This window comes from Corythoichthys intestinalis, chromosome 4 (genome assembly GCF_030265065.1).
Source record: "Corythoichthys intestinalis isolate RoL2023-P3 chromosome 4, ASM3026506v1, whole genome shotgun sequence".
Classification (NCBI taxonomy): domain Eukaryota; kingdom Metazoa; phylum Chordata; class Actinopteri; order Syngnathiformes; family Syngnathidae; genus Corythoichthys; species Corythoichthys intestinalis.
Window position 1 is genome coordinate 25,748,689 of NC_080398.1, and position 19,010 is coordinate 25,767,698.

General features: G+C 39.7%; 2 protein-coding genes across 3 annotated transcripts in view; one reads left to right on the top strand and one right to left on the bottom strand.

Moving 5' to 3' along the window:
* Positions 1–137: 137 nt before the first annotated feature.
* Positions 138–15,701, bottom strand: mlf2 (myeloid leukemia factor 2). Its single transcript, XM_057833829.1, has 8 exons — positions 15,381–15,701; positions 8,519–8,630; positions 8,408–8,443; positions 8,196–8,249; positions 6,191–6,319; positions 3,658–3,817; positions 1,002–1,216; positions 138–902 (listed from the first exon to the last, which is right to left on the bottom strand). The coding sequence occupies exons 1-7, from the start codon at positions 15,422–15,424 to the stop codon at positions 1,005–1,007; spliced, it is 747 nt and encodes a 248-aa protein (XP_057689812.1). The 5' UTR covers positions 15,425–15,701; the 3' UTR covers positions 138–902; positions 1,002–1,004.
* The window catches only part of cdc42l (cell division cycle 42, like), a 30,735-nt gene continuing 15,564 nt past the window's right edge, over positions 3,840–19,010 (top strand). Inside the window, exons 1-2 of one of the 2 annotated variants that reach the window (XM_057833830.1) lie at positions 3,840–3,862; positions 15,920–16,067. In XM_057833830.1, the coding sequence (XP_057689813.1) occupies positions 3,855–3,862; positions 15,920–16,067 (156 nt within the window). In that variant the 5' untranslated portion in view covers positions 3,840–3,854. Of the gene's footprint in view, positions 3,863–15,919; positions 16,177–19,010 lie in introns of those variants that run through there. The other variant, XM_057833831.1, reaches the window with a different exon arrangement.

A 19,010-nucleotide genomic window follows, 5' to 3' on the forward strand; every position in this document is an offset into this window, starting at 1 on the left:
TAGTTTTTACACGACACATTAGGAATGCCATAGTTCATTTGCACCTCTGGTACATGATAAAAGCCATTTTCTTTAACAAGGATTTTTACAATAAATGTACTTAATGTAATAACCTAAATGTAGAAAAGGAGCCACAGCTGCAGTTGCACTTTTCAGCCATTTATTTTCTTCTGAACAATAAAGCACAATAAGCACTCAGGCAGAGCTGCTGTTGCCCACAGCTCACTCAACACTCACACACCACCCCAGCTGGCCCCGCCCCTTAAAGGCACATGCATGTATCTAACACATACACAACAAGATGTATCTTCTTTACACTGAAATGTTTAATTACATTTACAATGTTTTTCAATGTGTTTAGGAAATAATTTCAAATGTGCATGTGAAAAATGCAAAATATTTTCATCTGGTCTCTATGTTGCTGATTTTCACTGTATTGAAGATGTCCAGAAACACTGCATGCAACAGAAGAGACACAGCCTGTTGTTATCTAGCAATGTTTAATTTCATCTAGCTAATTTAGTCAACATTATACAATTCCATTCACAGACACATTCGCGTGTCTCCACAGACATAAAACGAACTGTACAGCAGATGCACTGTATATACTTGGAGCACTTTTAGTGGGCAAAAACACACACATCAAATCTGGAGGAGTAAGCGAGGATGTTTTTGTACAAGTGTGTGAGTGCGCGGATTAATTTCGTTCTAAGACTATCAACTGTTTGTCTGGCGAGGGGCAAGGAAGGGGTTGTTTGTTTGGGAGTTGTCACATGATTATGTATAGACAGTCCAGTCAGCTAAAACATCAACGAGGAAGTTGGAACGATCCTCAATTCACAGCATCTGTAGGGTGTTCCCTCTGCTTCTTCCCGGTCGGCTCAAGATAACAGGTGGAAGTCCTTTGAGGGAGGAGATCGAGTGTCAAGTTGTTGCACGTTATTCGTTCAATCATTTTCTGTAAAGCTCGTTCTTATAAGCGGAATATACTAAGCCCGTACCTCTCACCAGTCGTAACGCGGGCGGGACTGGGGCGGGTGGTGTCGGGGGGAGTCGTGCCGGTGGCCCGGCGGGGTCGTGGAGCTGGGTGGGGCGGTGAGCGCCAGCTGCTGGCCCCCCGCCCGTCGGTCTCGGCCGTAGTCCAGGCCCCGGGCACTGGGAGGAGCATATCGCCCCGCTTGAGTCCTCCACTCTGTGTCGAATGCCTCAGCATCAGCTGATGGGAGAGAAGCTTGTTTGGTATACAGTATAACGTGGACACGGTTGGTTTAACTGAAGGATGTTAGTTGTCAAATAACTAATCCCACCTAAGTATACAGGGGCTGGACAAAATAATGGAAACAACTAACATTTTGGCATCATAATCATAATATAATTTTTTGACAAGAAGAAATGGCTCAAACAGAGACAGAAAATGGCATATGATAAAACAACTAGATGCTTGGAACCTCTCTTCGTTAATGACAATGTCAGGATTGAAGGAGATGGTACCTTTTCTCGTAGGCACCGTCTAACTATTTGCATTATTCCAACAAACTTAATATAATCAATCAGGGAATAGTATCTCATAGTAGTTTCTCGTATTTACTGTTTGACTGTTTGTATTACTCTACCACATCCAATATAAAATAAATAGCACTAATACCATAGTTTAAGGAAAACAAGCAGAATATAGGGCTTAAGAGATACATGACGCCTTCTTATCACGGAAACCAAACGTGTGCGTCAGGCAACTGAATGAGCAAGATTGACGCTGACAAGCCCACATCGACACCACCAATCAGTTCTCCCGGATAATCCAGAACAAATGGCAGGACGCCCTGTCCCAACACAAGGAACACCGGAGAACGCCTGATATCCAACTGATAACAAGACTCCTAAGACTCCAAGAGCCCTTTGATGCTGACGTGGCAAAATCCACAACCCTCGTTGACCTGACAACAGTAACCCCAGAATCCTCCTGTCCTATCCACAAACAGACCATAATCCGAAACAACGCCCAAGCACACCCTTCTTCTGCCCACAGCCCGCCCCGCGAGAGCCTTCAAAAGACAATGTTTAACTAATTGTTGTCATTTTTTTTCTTGGGATCATTTTGTTGACTTGTGATATGGTGACCTTGGATCCTCGCCTGGGTCCCTCTGTGCTGTATGATGGCTGTCGTCTCAGAATAAATTGTCAACTTGTGTTTCAAAGCCTTTTTCCATCTTACAGAATTGAGGCAGTACAAGGGGTTCAGACTAAGGTGAACGCGCGGAGTTTGGCCTTTTGGCCGGGTTGTCGGAGTCGTTAGAGCTCCTCCAGCGTGTGTCCGGCAGTTCAGCTGGCTTGAGTCCGGCAATCTGGCTGAAAGGTCAGTTTCTTTCAGGATCGAAGGACCGGATTGTTGGGACAGAAAAGCTATTGTGCTCAGTGAACTCAGTCCAAGATCTTTCATTGTTGAGTCAGAAAATGGACACAAATTGAGAAGAAACAGGAGGAGTCTTTTAAAGGCTCATACAGGAATTCATTTTAAGGATCCTGAAGTTGAAAAACAAAGTGACACACAACCATAATGAAATTGAGCATCTCGCATGGCCGGCACAATCCCCAGACCTCAACATTATTGAGCATTTATTTATGGTCAGTTTTAGAGAATCAATTACGACGTCGATTACCACCACCATCGTCTCTCAAAGAGTTAGTGGGTGTTCTAACTGAAGAATGGCTTAAAATTCCTTTAGAAACAATTCACAAGTTGTATGAATCAATACCTCGGAGAATTGAGGCTGTAACTGCCGCAAAAGGCGGACCTACACCATATTAAACTAGTTTTTGTTGAGAGAGTTTCCATTATTTTGTCCAACCCCTGTAGGTTACACTACCAAAAAAAGAGTGCACAAAGATTTAGAGAAAATCCATGTTTAAGTCAAATTTTCCGGAGGAACTTTATTTGATTAGACTGAAAACTAACATTGTACATGAGAGTAAAAGCCCTGAAATGTAAAACAACATGCTAAATAGCTATCTGTTAGCGTAACATATTAGGTTATTCCGATCACTATTGTCTATATAACACAACTTGCATAACTTATTTACTCTTGATCTCACTCCCTAATATATTCAGGTTTTCATTCTTAGTATTAATTCTGTATAAGTGAGTTTAATTATGACTTTTTCACAGTGAATTTACGTACGTAAAGAGCACACTCAGTTGGGGAAGGGATATACAAATCACACCCGCGTATAAGTCGCAGCCACCTTATAGTTTGGAATATACAGTATTTTTTAGATTGTTGTAGGACTCACAATCTCACTCACTTTATTCTTGGTGAGGATACAAACTAAAATTGCTACGCCTTTGTTATCTGTGGACAGATCAGAAGGAAATTTGGTAGGTATATTCTAGGGATGCATACGCATCGTTCCACGGAGCTCAATTTTGTATTTTTTTGTCTCAAAGCATATTAAATCCAATTAATTATGTGCGTAATTAATGAGGCCTGTAAGTTCAGGGTTAGCCAGTAGAGGGCATGTGTGCTCTTCAGGTGTGCTTGTCATTTTCTCTGGGCTGATGTTTAGCGATTGAGCAAGGTGGTCGTAATTTTTTTGAACTTACAACCTATAAGTTATTTCTCCAAGTTTAACCATAGTAATCTCTACAGAGCCGTGACTTACTCTCATCCAGGTTTATGAAGTCCTGCCGTTCCTCCTGGTCTCCAGTCCGGCGGTTCCGCGAGCGCTCCATGATGTGGGCGCGTTCGCCGATGTGGTGGCCGATGGCGAGACGCTCCACGCCGCTTTCGCTGTCTCGCATGGACTGACGTGTTTCACGGATCTGCAAAGATTCGGGTTTACAAACCGGTCAACGCATCATGCACAGGTAGCAATCTCAAATATATTCTAGAGGCGTCCCCGTTCTTATCACATGATCGGAAATTGAGCACGATCACATCGTTTCAGAGGATTGGAATCGGGTAAAAAAAAAAAAAAAAAGAACGGGTTTTTAAAATGTATATATTTTATTTTTAAGGATAAAAAAATGGCTGCCATTGACAGCTATGATCGCCCGATCCATTTAGACTGGGAGGGCTGTCAGCGATCGTTGGATCAGTCAAATTGGATTGGACGTCTACCGCCAACAATGGAAGTGAAATGTGATCGCTCAATACCAGCCTTCCTAGTTGAAATGGATTTGATGAATATGACTATCAATGGCAGTTAGGCCTGAACGATATTGGAAAAAACTATTGCTCTAATTTTTTGGGGGTTTGCGATGTTATATTGCGATATTAAAAAAAAAAAAAATATATATATATATATTTTTTTTTTTTTAAAGAAATTTTCACGAGATGACTTGAATAGCTGTCTGGAAAGACTTTGGATGAGTCACAATGACCAGTGTACAGTGACCCCTCGTTTTTCGCGGTTAATGGGGACCAGAACCCGCCGCGATAAGTGAAAAACCGCAAAGTTGCGCCCCCCGCCCCCCAAATTTTTATTTTTTTGTGTGCTCAATGTATTTATTCAGATTTAGCATTGGAAAGAGATACATATAAGGCATGTTTTTTTCTCACTTTTTCCCCAAAGTATGATTTTTAAAAATGAATATATATATATATATATATATATATATATATATATATATATATATATATATATATATATATATATATATATATATATATATATTAGGGCGGTCAAACGATTAAAATTGTTAATCGAGTTAATTACAGCTTAAAAATTAATTAACTGTAATTAATCGCAATTCAAACCATCTATAAAATATGCCATATTTTTCTGTAAATTATATATATATTCTGTAAAATAAATTGTTGGAATGGAAAGATAAGACACAAGATGGATATCTACATTCAACATACGGTACATAAGGACTGTAGTGGGCATTTCACTCTACTGTCACTTAAATCTGTCTATGCTGTCCTCACTCCGAAGCATCTACTTTTTCCAAAGCTAGACAGCTAATGAACGACGCCTTAATAATCAGACTTCCTCCTTTTAAATCTGATTTATTAATAAAATGGCCTCAAACCATTGTCCTCTTTAGACCGTCGTAAAACTACAAAAAAAAAGTACACAAGCACTGCATTAGCAACAACTAGGCCTGAACGATATATCGTTTAAACATCGCCATTGCGATGTGCACGTGTGCAATAGTCCCATTGCAAGTACTTGCAATAGTTTTATTTTTTTTAATCCACAAATGTATGTTGCTCCATGCTTTAACTAAAACTAACTAAAGCAAAAAGTAGCTGTGTTAAAGTCAAAATTATGTCTGAAATATATGCGTTTAAAAAAAACTCATTTTCTACGTTTTTTTCATCAAAAATTGGAAAATTGCTCACACTAAGCTATTTTCCAATGCTGATTTCTAAAGAATGGGAAAAAAAATGAACTTTTTTTCTGCTGAAAGAAGAGAATCTAATCTTTCTTTTGGTGGGTTCCATGTTTATGTAGCAATAGAAAAGAATTTTCTGTGGGCCTTGCAAAATCAGTCAAAATCCAGTAAAACGGCCGGGAGCGGAAGCCCTTACTCCGGTGAAAATGGCTGGGAGTGAATGAGTTAAAAATAATTTGGGGGGACAGTAACATGTTTGAAACTTATCATAATTATTACATTTGAAGTGCTTAAAAAATATACAAACAGTCTTTTTAAAATATACTTTGGAGGAAAAAAGTGAAAAAAACATGTCTTATATGAATCTCTTTTCAATGATAAATCTGAATAAATACATGGAACACACAAAAAATGGGGGGGCACTACTTCGCTGTTTTTCACTTATCGTGACGGGTTCTGGTCCCCATTAACCACGAAAAACGAGGGATCACTGTATTGCTAAAATGTTTAGATAGCTTTTTCAATTTGGGGGAAAAAAAGACATTTGGATGTGCATTTTTTCCCCTCACTGCATTTCCGATGTATCGGATTGAGACTCTGTATTGACAGATCTTCAAAATCAGGTGACCTGGACTCACGTGCAAAAATATGTGATCGGAACATCCTTTATATATTTTGAATTGTGATTTTCCATCTATGTTTTGTTATCCCAACCACTCCTAAGGGCAACAATATCTACAATGTGGAAAGTGATAAAAATAGGTTTGACACCCCTGCGTTACTGTAATGGGAAATATGAACTGGGAGTCCTCTAATGAGGTCTTTGGTGACTATTTGACCGTGCATTCTCACCCCTCCTGGGCCGTGTCTTGTTTGATGGGTTTGCTGGTACACTGTAGGAGCCCCAGCATCCATAGAAGAGTAAGAAATTACAGTGGAGGAAGAAAAGGTCTGGCAGTTGGGCGAACCAGACATCCTCTCCTAGAATACAAGAAGACAACCTATTATTCATTGCTGTTTTCGTCACCGATAACGATAAAGACAATATTACCATTGACGAACAATTTTTTTCATGACAATGATGAGCTAAAAACGTGTCGAATGACAGTTTTCGTCTGACGAGACGAGAACGAGATGAAAATACACCATAGTTTCCGTCAGATGCTCACAAAGTATGACATTTCCATATCGTATGTGTAGTTAACCTGAATCTTAGCCGTGTTTGGTTGTGTCACTCATGTGACGTGCTGCACCCCCCCAACCACACACACACTAGTGTCCTCTCCAGGCTCCTGACTTGCTTGCTTTGAAACAAAAAGACTTGTTTCCTTATCTCGGCTAGAGAATATGCCATACTGCTTTAGCCTTTAAAGGTCTGTGCGGAGTGATCATCACACACAAAATGTAACTTGTAGCATTATCATAACTTTTGCGTTAGCATTAGCGTGCGCCGTCTTAAGTTTTTACAGACAGTTCGTGGCGTCCAGATGGGTATAATTAATTGAAAATAATGTACTGTTTTCCTGCTGAGTGTATTCTCATCAAGAAGAGGGCGATGTCATTGTAGACGCTACAATTATGTGCTCGTCTTTCAATGTTCATTTGAAATTGTTGGAAATCTTTCTTTGTATTTGGACTACAACTTTTGAATTATACAGACGAAAACATGTTCAGTAATTGTCGACTAAAGAGTTTTCGTGCCTAAAACTACAGTGGTATGACAAAGTATCTGAGCCTTTTGGAATTTCTCACATTTCTGCATAAAATCACCATCAAATGTGATCTGATCTTTGTCAAAATCACACAGATGAAAAAACTGTCTGCTTTAGCTAAAACCATCATCATCAAGTGAACCATCAGATTGAATATTTTGTGGATCCCCTTTGGCAGCAATAACTTCAACCAGATGCTTACTATAGCTGCAGATCAGTCTGGCACATCAATCAGGACTAATCTAAATAGTCAGATTCCTGGGATGTCTGGCATGAATCGCTGTCTTTAGGTCATGCCACAGCATCTCAACGGGGTACAAGTCTGGACTTTGACTTGGCCACTCCAGAACGTGTATCTTGTTCTTCTGAAACCATTCTGTAGTTGATTTACTTCTGTGTTTTGGATCATTGTCTTGTTGCGGCATCCATCCTCTTTTTAGCGTCAACTTCTGACAGACGGCTTCAGGTTTTCCTGCAAAACATCCTGATAAACTTTTCAATTCATTCTTCCATTAATGATTGCAAAATGTCCAGGCCCTGAAGTAGCAAAACAGCCCCAAATCATGATGTCGGGAGCATGATGACGGTGGGAATGAGGTGTTGATGGTAGTGAGCAGTTTCCATTTTTCCTCCACACATGACGTTGTGTGTTACTTCCAAACAATTCAACTTTGGTTTCAAAATATTTTGCCAAAACTTCTGTGGAGTGTCCGAGTGCCTTTTTGCGAACATTAAACGAGCAACAATGTTTTTTTTGGACAGCAGTGGCTTCCTCCGTGGAGTCCTCCCATGAACACCATTCTTGGCCATAGTTTCACTGATAGTTGATGTGTGCAGAGATATTGGACTGTGCCAGTGATTTCTCTAAGAGTGGTTTTATTTAAAGCAGACACTGTATTTTCATCTGAGTGATTTTGACAAATATCAGATAACATTTGATGGGGATTTTACGCAGAAATGTGAGAAAAACCAAAAGGTTCAGATACTTTTTCATACAAATGTAGACGAAGACGAACACATTTTGAAATGACTAAAATATGACTAAGTCCAGTAAGTAGTTTCCTCCAAAAGACTAAGAGGAAACTTAATAGGGCTGCTGTTCCTCAGCTAAAATTGAGCAGCTGTCAGATTTACAAATTACCTACCATATTTTCCATCATTTCCCCCATCATGCCAAACATGTCCATGAACCCTCCACCCTGCAAACAGTGAGAATGTCAGTTCTTTTGAACAAAGTTAGCATAAAAACATCCTAAGGTTTCTATTTAAAAAAATCGGCTCTGATGCACTCTTTGAAAATCTATTTTTGCTGATTCACTCGCAAGAATAAAATGACTAAGCCACTTGAGACACTTACCATTCCCATCATGCCAAACGGTGTCAGTGCACTAGCCTGGAAAAAGGTGCAGAGCAAAGGTAAGCGGAAAGCATTAGGCTAAAGACACTCTTGTCATTTTGGGTCGGTTACCTGTCGCCGAGGCGCGCGGGGAGCTTGAATCTGTGGCGTGAGTGCAAAAGGGTCCATGCCGAATGGTCCAAACATGCTCCTCATCTGCTGCCTGTGAGCAGCGAATGGATCCCTTCAGGGCAAAGACAGCAAAATGGAGGCATTACTGAAATTTACCGAACTGATTGTGTTGAAATACAACAATAAAACAACATAGTTTTAGCTACATAATGTCAATGTCTCATATGAAAATAAAAAACGGAAATGTAGTTTTTGTTTCACAGGAGGAAATAATTCTATCAAATATTTATTCAGCAAAAACAGCGGGGTTTTTTTTTGCACTGGTTCCACTTCGCATCACTGTCAATATTGTCATGTGTACAAGGGCTGAACGATATTGGAAAAAACTTACATTGCGACTTTTTGGAGGTTTGCGATATATATTGCAATATTTAAACCAGAGAATTTTTCACCAGATGACTTGAATAGCTCCGTTTGGGAAGACTTTGGATGACTCGCCACGTTTTTGTAATAGTATATTGCATTCAGTATTTTGTTAGATTGTTTTTCCTGAGTTTCCCCTTTGTTTTTCTATTTTATCCTTATATTCTTATTTTTTTCCCTTTATCTTATGTTCTTTAACAATTGATCATATTTTTCATGATTACATTTACTGTTGCATTATAGAGTTAAGGTCCTTCAATTTAAAAAGGTTTACGTGTTCCAAAAAAAAATAAAAATACAGTAATAACTGCACATCCTGCAATAGGACTATTGCGCATGCTCACATCGCGACGGCAATATTCAAACGATATATTGTGCACAGTGCTTATTTTGTAAATCATAAGGTGCCGGAATGCGGAGTACATATGGCAGCGCAGGGATGACGAGACAGGCACAGGTCCTGGAACATGCGCAGAAAATGGTGCTGAAAACAACACGCAAATGACCACTTGCCATGCTTTGGAACTTTTTTCTTTTCTTTGTGCTTTTCTGACTTGTTTTGAACCATTTTCCTTCTTTTTGAATAAAACGACAGTGACTGCAACTGTCCTTTTGGCGTGTTCAAATACCGTTTGATCCTGGCTGCTTGCTCCCTAGATGCCGCAAATTTCAAAAGTTTTTATTTTTTTTATTTTTGTTTTTTTTATGTCAGGGGCGTGATTTGTTGGTCTAGCTTTTCAGTGCATCAACAAATCTCCGACTCTTTCAAACGACTTTAAATTTTTATAAACAACATGCAATTCTTGGGATTTGTTCTGTAAATGCTAAATGGTGATATACTTGTATAGCGCTTTTCCACCTTTCAAGGCGCTCAAAGCGCTTTACACTACATCGCCATCTACCTACTGGTGACGCAGCACCAGGAGCAATGTGGGGTTCAGTATCTTGCTCAAAAATACTTAGGTGAGATCATCAGGGCAGAGAATCGAACCCACAACCTCTGGGTTGGGAGACAACTACTCTACCACTGAGCCACGCCACCCCAAAAGTGAATTTATGCATATTATTAGTTTATCTTATTCTGTAATGTCCGTAACTATGTGTAATATTCTGATATGATGTTTTCCGAGGCACCCTGAAGTGCACGCAATGTTACTGTTGTTTTGGTCACATGATGCGGGAGTGAGATAGAGGGGCAAAGCCTGCCGAGAGCCACAAGTTGTGTTTGTGCTGTTAGCTCCATGTGTTAATAAAAAAAGTTGTCAGCGCGTCATGTGTTCGATACCTTTGTCAACAAAAAGCTCAAAACAAGACACTATGCACGGTCCCTTTAAGAGATGCTGGGATTGGAGAGCTGTGAGTAGTAGGAAGCGAGGGGGAGACGAGCGAGAAGCAAAAGTTTGCGGTCGAATGTTACGGCAGTCCGCTGTTATTTGGTTTATTGTTTTCTTATTGTTGTCACAATGGTAAATGGTGTTATACTTATATAGCGCTTTTCCACCTTTCAAGGCGCTCAAAGCGCTTTACACTACATTGCCATCTACCTACCTAATGGTGACGCATAAAGTTGAGAAAGCCATCAACGACCCCCCCCCCCCTCCCCATTTGGGGCTATTACAGTAGATCTTTAAAAAACGTTTTTATATTATTATTATTTTCTATAGGTGCCGGATGTGCCCAAATAAATCCCGAAACACACAGGGAGGCCAAAATCAATAGGTGCCGGATCTTGTTCCAGCAGGATCCGGTACAAATTAACCCCTGATTGTGCAGGCCTAATGTGTACCACTTTGCACCTACTGTACAAATATTAGTCGCTATACTGTCGCGCAATGTGATAATCATGTTTTTCTTTAAGATTATTTTTCATACATTTGTGTCTTGAGATAGAAGGGACTTGACTTCCAAGATTTTACGGTTACGTGTCATTCAAGGCTGTTATCATTATTTATTTATCTTTAATGCTATGATGTAAACTACTGGCACTTTATGGTAAAAGTCAACCTAACTCAATATTAGGCAGCAGTTTGGGTATTCTAACTGCTATAAAGAGTCGTCAAACTGTTGATCACTACGCCAAGCCACTGTTCAGTTTCAGACTACACAAACTAGGGATGTCCTCGATCCGATGACGTGATCAGGAATTGGGCCCAATCGTTATTTTCAGAGGATCAGAATCATGTAAAAAAAGATTGGGGTTTTTAAAATGTATTTTTGTTTTTAAAATGTATTTATTTTTGTTTTTAAGTATTAACTCATTGGGTTCCATTGATGGCGATATACATCCAATCCAATTTGACTGGGGGGCTAGCAGTAATCGAACAATCCCAGTCAAATCGGATTGGATGTCTATTGCTGTCAATGGAAGATGAGTTTAATACATTTTAAAAACTATTTTTCTGGACGCCACAAACTGCCTGTTAAAAAAAAGTATACAAAACTTTTTCCAAGAGTTTAAGACGACGCTCATCACGCTAATGCTAACGCGAATGCTATGCTAAAGCTACAAGTTACATTTAGTGTAATAAGATCACTCAGCAGACCTTGAAAGGCTAAAGAAACATTGCATATTCTCTCTAGCCTAGGTAAGAAAACATTTTTTTTGTTGTCTCAAAACTAGTCCGGAGCCTGGAGAGGACACCAGGGTGTGTGTGTGGGTTGGGGGTGGGGTGGGGGCAGCACGTCACATGAGTGACACCACCAAACCCTGCTACAATGCAGGCTATCTTACATACGATAAGAAAATGTCATACATTATGAAAAAAATGGCGGAAACAATGGCGTATATTCATCTCGTTCTCATCTCCTCAGACGAAACCCATTCGTCTCGTTATGTTAAGGCCTTCCAAGACAGGTTTTAGCTTGTCATTGTTTACCCGATTCCGATCCTTTGAAAATGATTGGGCCCGATTTCTAATCTCATTAACAGATCTGGGGTATAAAGTAGGGGTCTAACGGCACACAAAAATCTCGGTTCGGTACGTACCTCGGTTTTGAGGTTACGGTTCGGTACAGTAAGAAAACACAATGCAAAATATAAATGTGCTAGCTGTTTATTACACACCTTTGTGCTTTCATCAATAGGAACATTAGCCTATACAAAGCTACAATTCTGCTGAAAAAGTAGCGGGTATTTAAAGATAACTGGGGTGGCGTGGCTCAGTGGTAGAGTAGTTGTCCCCCAACCCAGAGGTTGTGGGTTCAATTCTCTGCCCTGATGAACTCGTCTAAGTGTCCTTGAGCAAGACACTGAACCCCACGTTGCTCCTGGTGCTGCGTCACCAGGAGGTGGATGGCAAGATAGCGTAAAGCGCTTTGAGCGCCTTGAAAGGTGGAAAAGCGCTACATAAGTATAACACCATTTACCATAATCCAACAACAATTTGCCTTTCAGACCCCGCATATTGGTCAGCTTTCTTTCTGAAAGAAAGAAGAAAAAAGAATACCTGTGCTAAAGAGAAAAGCAATCCCAATGACTAAGATTTTAACATGTATTTTACAAGTGAAATGCCTCAATGAATCATTTTTTTCCCCTATGAATGGTTTTCAAAAGCTTTATTGGTGGATTTTCTCAAGTTAAAGCGCCACACAGAAATTAATAAATTTAATTGTGTGAGCAGGATCTGTGTATTATTCTTATTATTTAATTACAGGTGTTTTAGCTCATTTCAATTTATTTCATTTAAATGGGCTATTATTTATTTTATTATGTGTTTATATTTTACAAATGTGATGTAGTATTCATTTATATTGTATATTTTATGTTGTATAACTTTAGTTCCTATGTGAATATTGGTTCCTACTTGTTTTGTTGTGGTAGGAGGGTTTTGTATTGAACACGGGGCCGTGTTGGTTATTATTATAGCAGAGAAGACAGCAGTAAATCAACAAAGACAAGTCAACTGTGCCCCGATCTACCACTCAAGAGATCTGATGGACTCAAAAAGTGGGTTACGATTGCATACTACTTTGAAAATCGACTGGATCCACCGTATTTTTACACGAGTGACTTCTGGTCTGCCCATTCCTAGCTACCGGTAGTAGTATTGACGCAGGAGGGTCGCGTCTCGTGTCAAATAATAAACTCTGCCGTTCTTTTCGCATGCGTCGTGTTGAGCCGCTTCTGGGACGCGTGGCCGCACTGCGACTGGTGTGCCTTGGCTGATTGACTTTAACGCCCGCGTTTCACTGCGTTCTCACGGCAGCCACGTTGTCGCGCCGTTGACGTTTCTGGGTTATACTGTCCTACCGTGTTGGTCCTCATTATAGTAGAGAAGACGGAGTAAATATAATCTACACAAAGAAACTGTAACCCGATCGACTCACAGCCTCGAAAAGTAATAGTTACATTACGTCAGAAACTCGTTCGGTACGCCTCCGTTCCGAACCGAGCACCACGAACCGAAACGGTTCAATACAAATACATGTACCGTTACACCCTTAGTATTAAGTGTATCACTATTTACGTGTGTGGGGACTATGTGCAATACTTACTAAGTGCAATATTCAATGCCTCACTGTCAACTTCTGCAACTTAACTTCTGTTCACACATATTCTATGTGCAATACTTATTTACGTGCAATATTAATCTGCAATATTCAATGCCTTCACTATCAACTGCTGCAACTTCAATTATTGCACTGCCTGAACATAGGACTACCTCATACATATTTTATATTTATTTAGATTTTATACTTTTATTCTTGCAAGCCACTTTTGAGATTTTTTACTTGTTCCGCACTGTAAAGGGAGATGCTCCACAATTTCATTGTACAACCGCATAGGCGGAGTTTGACTTTTGGGGCAGGGGGGGCACAACATGTTGATGACCCCGAAACGCAGTGTCAGCAATAAAATTAACTTACAAGAATATTTATAATTATAAGTTGACAATGAGCGTTTTTTGTTTCCACATCATTCTTGAGGGGAATTCTAAATCAGGCTGCTTAGGCAATACTTTTCGCCAAGATCATCACCCATTGAATATGGTACGCCCGCCGATGTCGCGCCAATGTAGTTACCCCAGTCAAAAATTGTATCCCCTGGGCGGAGCCATATGGAGGTAGATTTGTGTCTTTATTGTTCAATCAAAAAAAATGCTTCAATCAAAAATAAATGTGTTTTGAATGCAAAACAATAAACAATAAAATAAATAAATTTGAAACTCAAAAAACAAACAAAAAAAAATGCAAGTGAAAGCCATTTTTCTTTGTTTTGTTTTTTTTTTTTCAAGTTTTTTTTTTTTTTTTTTTTGATTGAGGCAACTTTTTTTGATTGAAGTAATGTTGATTTGTGTTTGGGCCCAATTTTGGCTAGGACATTTTTGTCTTTATTATTCAATCAAAAAATAAGTTGCTTCAAAAAAATATAGATTTTCAAAAAGAAAATACTTCAATCCCCCCCCCAAAAAATTTTCAATCAAAAAAAAAAGTTTTTGAATGCGAAAAAATATTTGAGGTTGAAAATTTTGCATTTGAACACTTAATTTTTCATTGAAAAAGTTTTCTTTGATTGAAGGAATCCTTTTTGTATTAGGACATTTGTGTCTAAATCATTCAATCCCCAAAAAAGTTGCTTCAATCAAAAAAAAAAAGTCATTAAAAAAAAAATTTTTTTTTTCAAATGTTTTTTTTTGTCTTTAAATTACATGCAAAGCAAATGACCGTCTAAGGTGCTCGATAAATAATTTTGACCCATTATAAAAAATTTTTTTTTTGTCAATGTCATTCATTTCTGTTGCAATTTTATTGCTTTACAACTTTATAGATCGATCGATCGATCGATAGATAGGAAAGTGAATTATATGCAATGAAACTTTTCGGCCTCCAGGGGGGCCTGCCCCCCCCTTAAAATCCGCTTATTACCACATAATGACAATAAAGGGCTATTCTATTCTATAACTGACTGTTAGCCTTTTAACCCCCCCCCCCCCCCCCCTAAATCTGGGAGTTTAAAAATAATTTTCTCCATTTTCAGACGAAATTTGCATGCATGTCATGTTTACAAATGTCTGTCCCATTAATGAAAATAAATGGAAAACACTACGTTTTAACTTGGCTCTATCACTCAGACCATTTGATCCATTTGGCAGTGCACTTTTTCTCCTGAACGCATCACACTGCACGTCCTGATTTATATGCAATATTTAATAACTACGACGCTCGACCCTGTCACGCAAACCACCTTTAATTGAAAGAAATGTCGTCACCATCAATCACTCGCGTTTTCTGGGGGACCTTTCGAAACACTTTAGCATCTCAATTGAACTACCATTTCCTAGCCTAATAATGATATAAAGTGATGTCACCGGGCTCCAGCACAGGTCGGATGGAACACAGCAGGCCAGAGGACGAGTAGTAAGCTGCCTTCAAGCACACCGTGAAGCGATGTGCTTGATCAAAATGAAGCTTTAAATGCAATATTGTTGCGTTTACTTACAGCATGTAGGGGTCGTCGTCGACGTCATTGATGAATCGAAACATGTTCGGGGATCGGCGATGCAACTCAGCTGGCTGCTGTTAGCCAGCTAGCACGCTAGGTAAATTGATGTTGTTTTTTTACGAACGACAACACAATGTACTCGAACCCACCCACCCGGATCAAAATGGCGGTAACTCTGTTGTTCGGAATACTTTGGGTGAAGCAAAGCGGCAGACTGACTCGTTGTAAAGCCGGGATGGCAAATTCCAGAAAGCCGAACAAAACATGAGAAACGGAAGTCAGATTTTTGACAAAGAGAAGGTAATTTAGTTTACGTGCGCCTGTGTATACCGGCGCTACATCTGGTTGGGGATTTTCAACATAAAAGTCAACATAATTACACCACGTTATGCATCCATTTATTGAATATTTTAAAAAGTTATATTAACAACATACTCTGTTAATGATGAAAAACAATAATGGAAAATCTTGTGTCTACAACGAGTAAAAAAAACAGCTAATATTTCCAATAGCATCCTGTATTTTATTTTTTACAGCGCCAATTGTTTCCGCTTCCTTTGGGAGGCGCTATTTCCCCATTTCCCCAACAAGCTTGCGACGCGTCTCTTCTACGCGTGCGCACAAAGTCTTTCGACCCTCAAACCCGGATGTAACCAACGCCTAACCTGTCGGAAGGAAAAAACGGTGAGTAGAGTTGAAAATCCGCTTTGAACGTCAACTTTCGTGCAATTTCATCAGGAGGTCACTCGCTGGAGAGTTCTTTTACTATTTGAGACTCTAACCGTGTAGAAAAGTGAGTTAATTCGACCGGCTGCCGTTCCTTTGCCACCGTGTGTCTGTGTAATGCTAACATCGATGCACTTGTCTCAATTGACACATATAGCCTTTTTTGTAAATGTTTATCTTTGTGAAGAAATCATTATATGGCGTGTTTTGTCTCTCTGATACAACAAAAGAGACTTACTATACTTATTAGTATTGTTTTGTGGACTGAACTCGATGTCTACCATTGACGGTGATAGACGTCCAATCCATTTAAACTGGGAAGGTTGGCAGCGAATGAACCTTCGACTATTCTCCTCTAAGTGAATGATGGGAAAAAAAAGAAAAAAAAAAGATTATATATATATATACACACACACACACACACACATACTATTTTTTTTATTTTTGGTTGGCATTCGCTGTCAACCTTCCCAGTTTAAATGGATTGGACGTCTACTAGTGTCATACTGATTTAAATTCGCAGCAGAAGGATGAAAATACCTAATTTGGACGTCTATTATCGTCAGAGCTAACTTACACCCTTGTGAATAATATCATGTTTATTTGAAGCAGACATCTAAGCTATTATTGTGTAATTAACAACTTGGGTTGAGCATTGCGAGCTCAATTGTTTTTTTCTGTTTGACATCCTCGGTATGTGGCCTGTGCGGAAGTCGTCCTCGTTCGTCATTCGTGTGTGTGTGTGTTTTTTTTTTTTAAGTGTTCATACATGTATTAACACGTCCGTCACAACGAGCCTTCCCTGGTCCCAACAAATCCTCTTATGGAAAGAAAGTAACACTTGCCTTGTAAAATGTGAAGTTCCCACAAGAGCGATTAGCAAGTGAATTAAGCTTCAGGAAAGTTCCGGTGTGAATAAATGCCACTTTGCAGGAGGAATGCTCACTTTTATACTGTGAAACAACACTGATTAATTGTAAACCACAAAAACAAACCATTTGATACTGAGTGTTTAAAAAGTTCCTGGATTAGGTTGTAACACTGCGCATTGTTATGCTTTACAAATGTACACTGCTGGCCAGAAGTATTGGCACCCCTGCAATTCTGTCAGATAATGCTCAATTTCTCCGAGAAAATGATTGCAATTACAAATGCTTTGGTCGTAATATCTTCATTTATTTTGCTTGTAATGAAAAAACACAAAAGAGAATGGGGAAAAAAATTAAATCGTTATCATTTAACACAAAACTCCAAAAATGAGCCGGACAAAAGTATTCGCACCCTCAGCCTTATACTTTGTAGCACAACCTTTAGACAAAGTGACTGCTAACAACCACTTCCGGTATCCATCACTGAGTTTCTTACAATGCTCTATTAGAATTTTAGACTATTCTTCTTTGTCCAACTGATCCAGGTCTGAGGTTTGAAGGATGTCTTCTCCAAACTGCCATTTTCAGATCTCTCCATAGGTGTTCTATGGGATCCAGGTCTGGACTCATTGCTGGCCACTTTAGTAGTCTCCAGTGCTTTCTCTCAAACCATTTTCTTGTGCTTTTTGAAGTGTGTTTTGGGTCATTCTCCTGCTGGAAGACCCATGACCTCTTAGGGCAGACATGTCCAAAGTCCAGCCCGGGGGCCAAATGCGGCCCGTGGTCAAATTTCATCCGGCCCCCAGCCTCTGTCATGAAATCAGTAACGTCTGGCCCGCACACAGACGTAATAAATTGGTCAGCAGTACTGCTACTAGCATATGAGGTAGCTTACACACTAAATGCTGCTCCTCATTTACCCACTAAAAAGCAACATTACTCTAAGCAACATTACCCCGTGTGACCTTTTACTCACAATTTTCTAAAATGGCGACAATCAACAAGAAAAAGTTGACTGTGACGGCCGACGCTTCAAGGATAGGTGGAAATTGGACTTTTTCTTCACTAAAGTACGCAACAACTGTGTTTGCCTCATTTGCAAAGAGACAGTTGCTGTTTTTAAAGCGTTCAATGTATGGCGAGTTTACCAAACAAGACACGCTGACATGTATGACAAGATTACAGGGAAGATACGTAGCGAGAAATTGAAGCAACTTGAAGCTAGTTTAATGTTACAGCAGCAGTGTTTCACAAGAGCCCGAGAGTCGAGAGCTTATCCACAAAGGCTAGTTGCGAGATTGTTGAAATTATTAATTAAAAAATAATAATAAAGCAAATGTGACTCACATAATGGCTCACTAAAATTTGCTTAAATATATTGTTCAACATAAAGGACGTCAGCCAAGGTCGGCCCCCCACATGTTTACCACACCAAATCTGGCCCCCTTTGCAAAAAGTTTGGACACCCCTGTCTTAGGGAGACTCGGCCTTCTCACAGTGGGCCTTACATTATGCTGCAAAATTTGTTGGTAGTCTTCAGACTTCATAATGCATTTCACACGGTCAAGCGGTCCAGTGCCAGAGGTAGCAAAGCAACCCCAAAACATCAGGAAACCTCCGCCATGTTTGACTGTGGGGACCGTGCTCTTTTCTGTGAAGGCTTCATTTTTTTCCCTGTAAACTCTATGTTGATGCCTTTTCCCAACAAGCTTTACTTTTGTCTCATCTGACCAGAGAAATTCTTCCAAAACGTTTTTGGCTTCTCAGGTAAGTTTTGGCAAACTCTAGCCTTGCTTTTTTATGTCTCTGGGTCAGAAGGGGGGTCTTCCTGGGTATCCTACCATAGAGTCCCTTTTCATTCAGACGGCGACAGATAGTATGGGTTGACACTGTTTTACCCTCGGACTGCAGGACAGCTTGAACTTGTTTGGATGTTAGTCGAGGTTCCTATCCACCATCGGCACAATCTTTCGTTGAAATCGCGTCAATTTTTCTTTTCCGTCCACTTCTAGGGAGGTTAGCCACAGTGCCA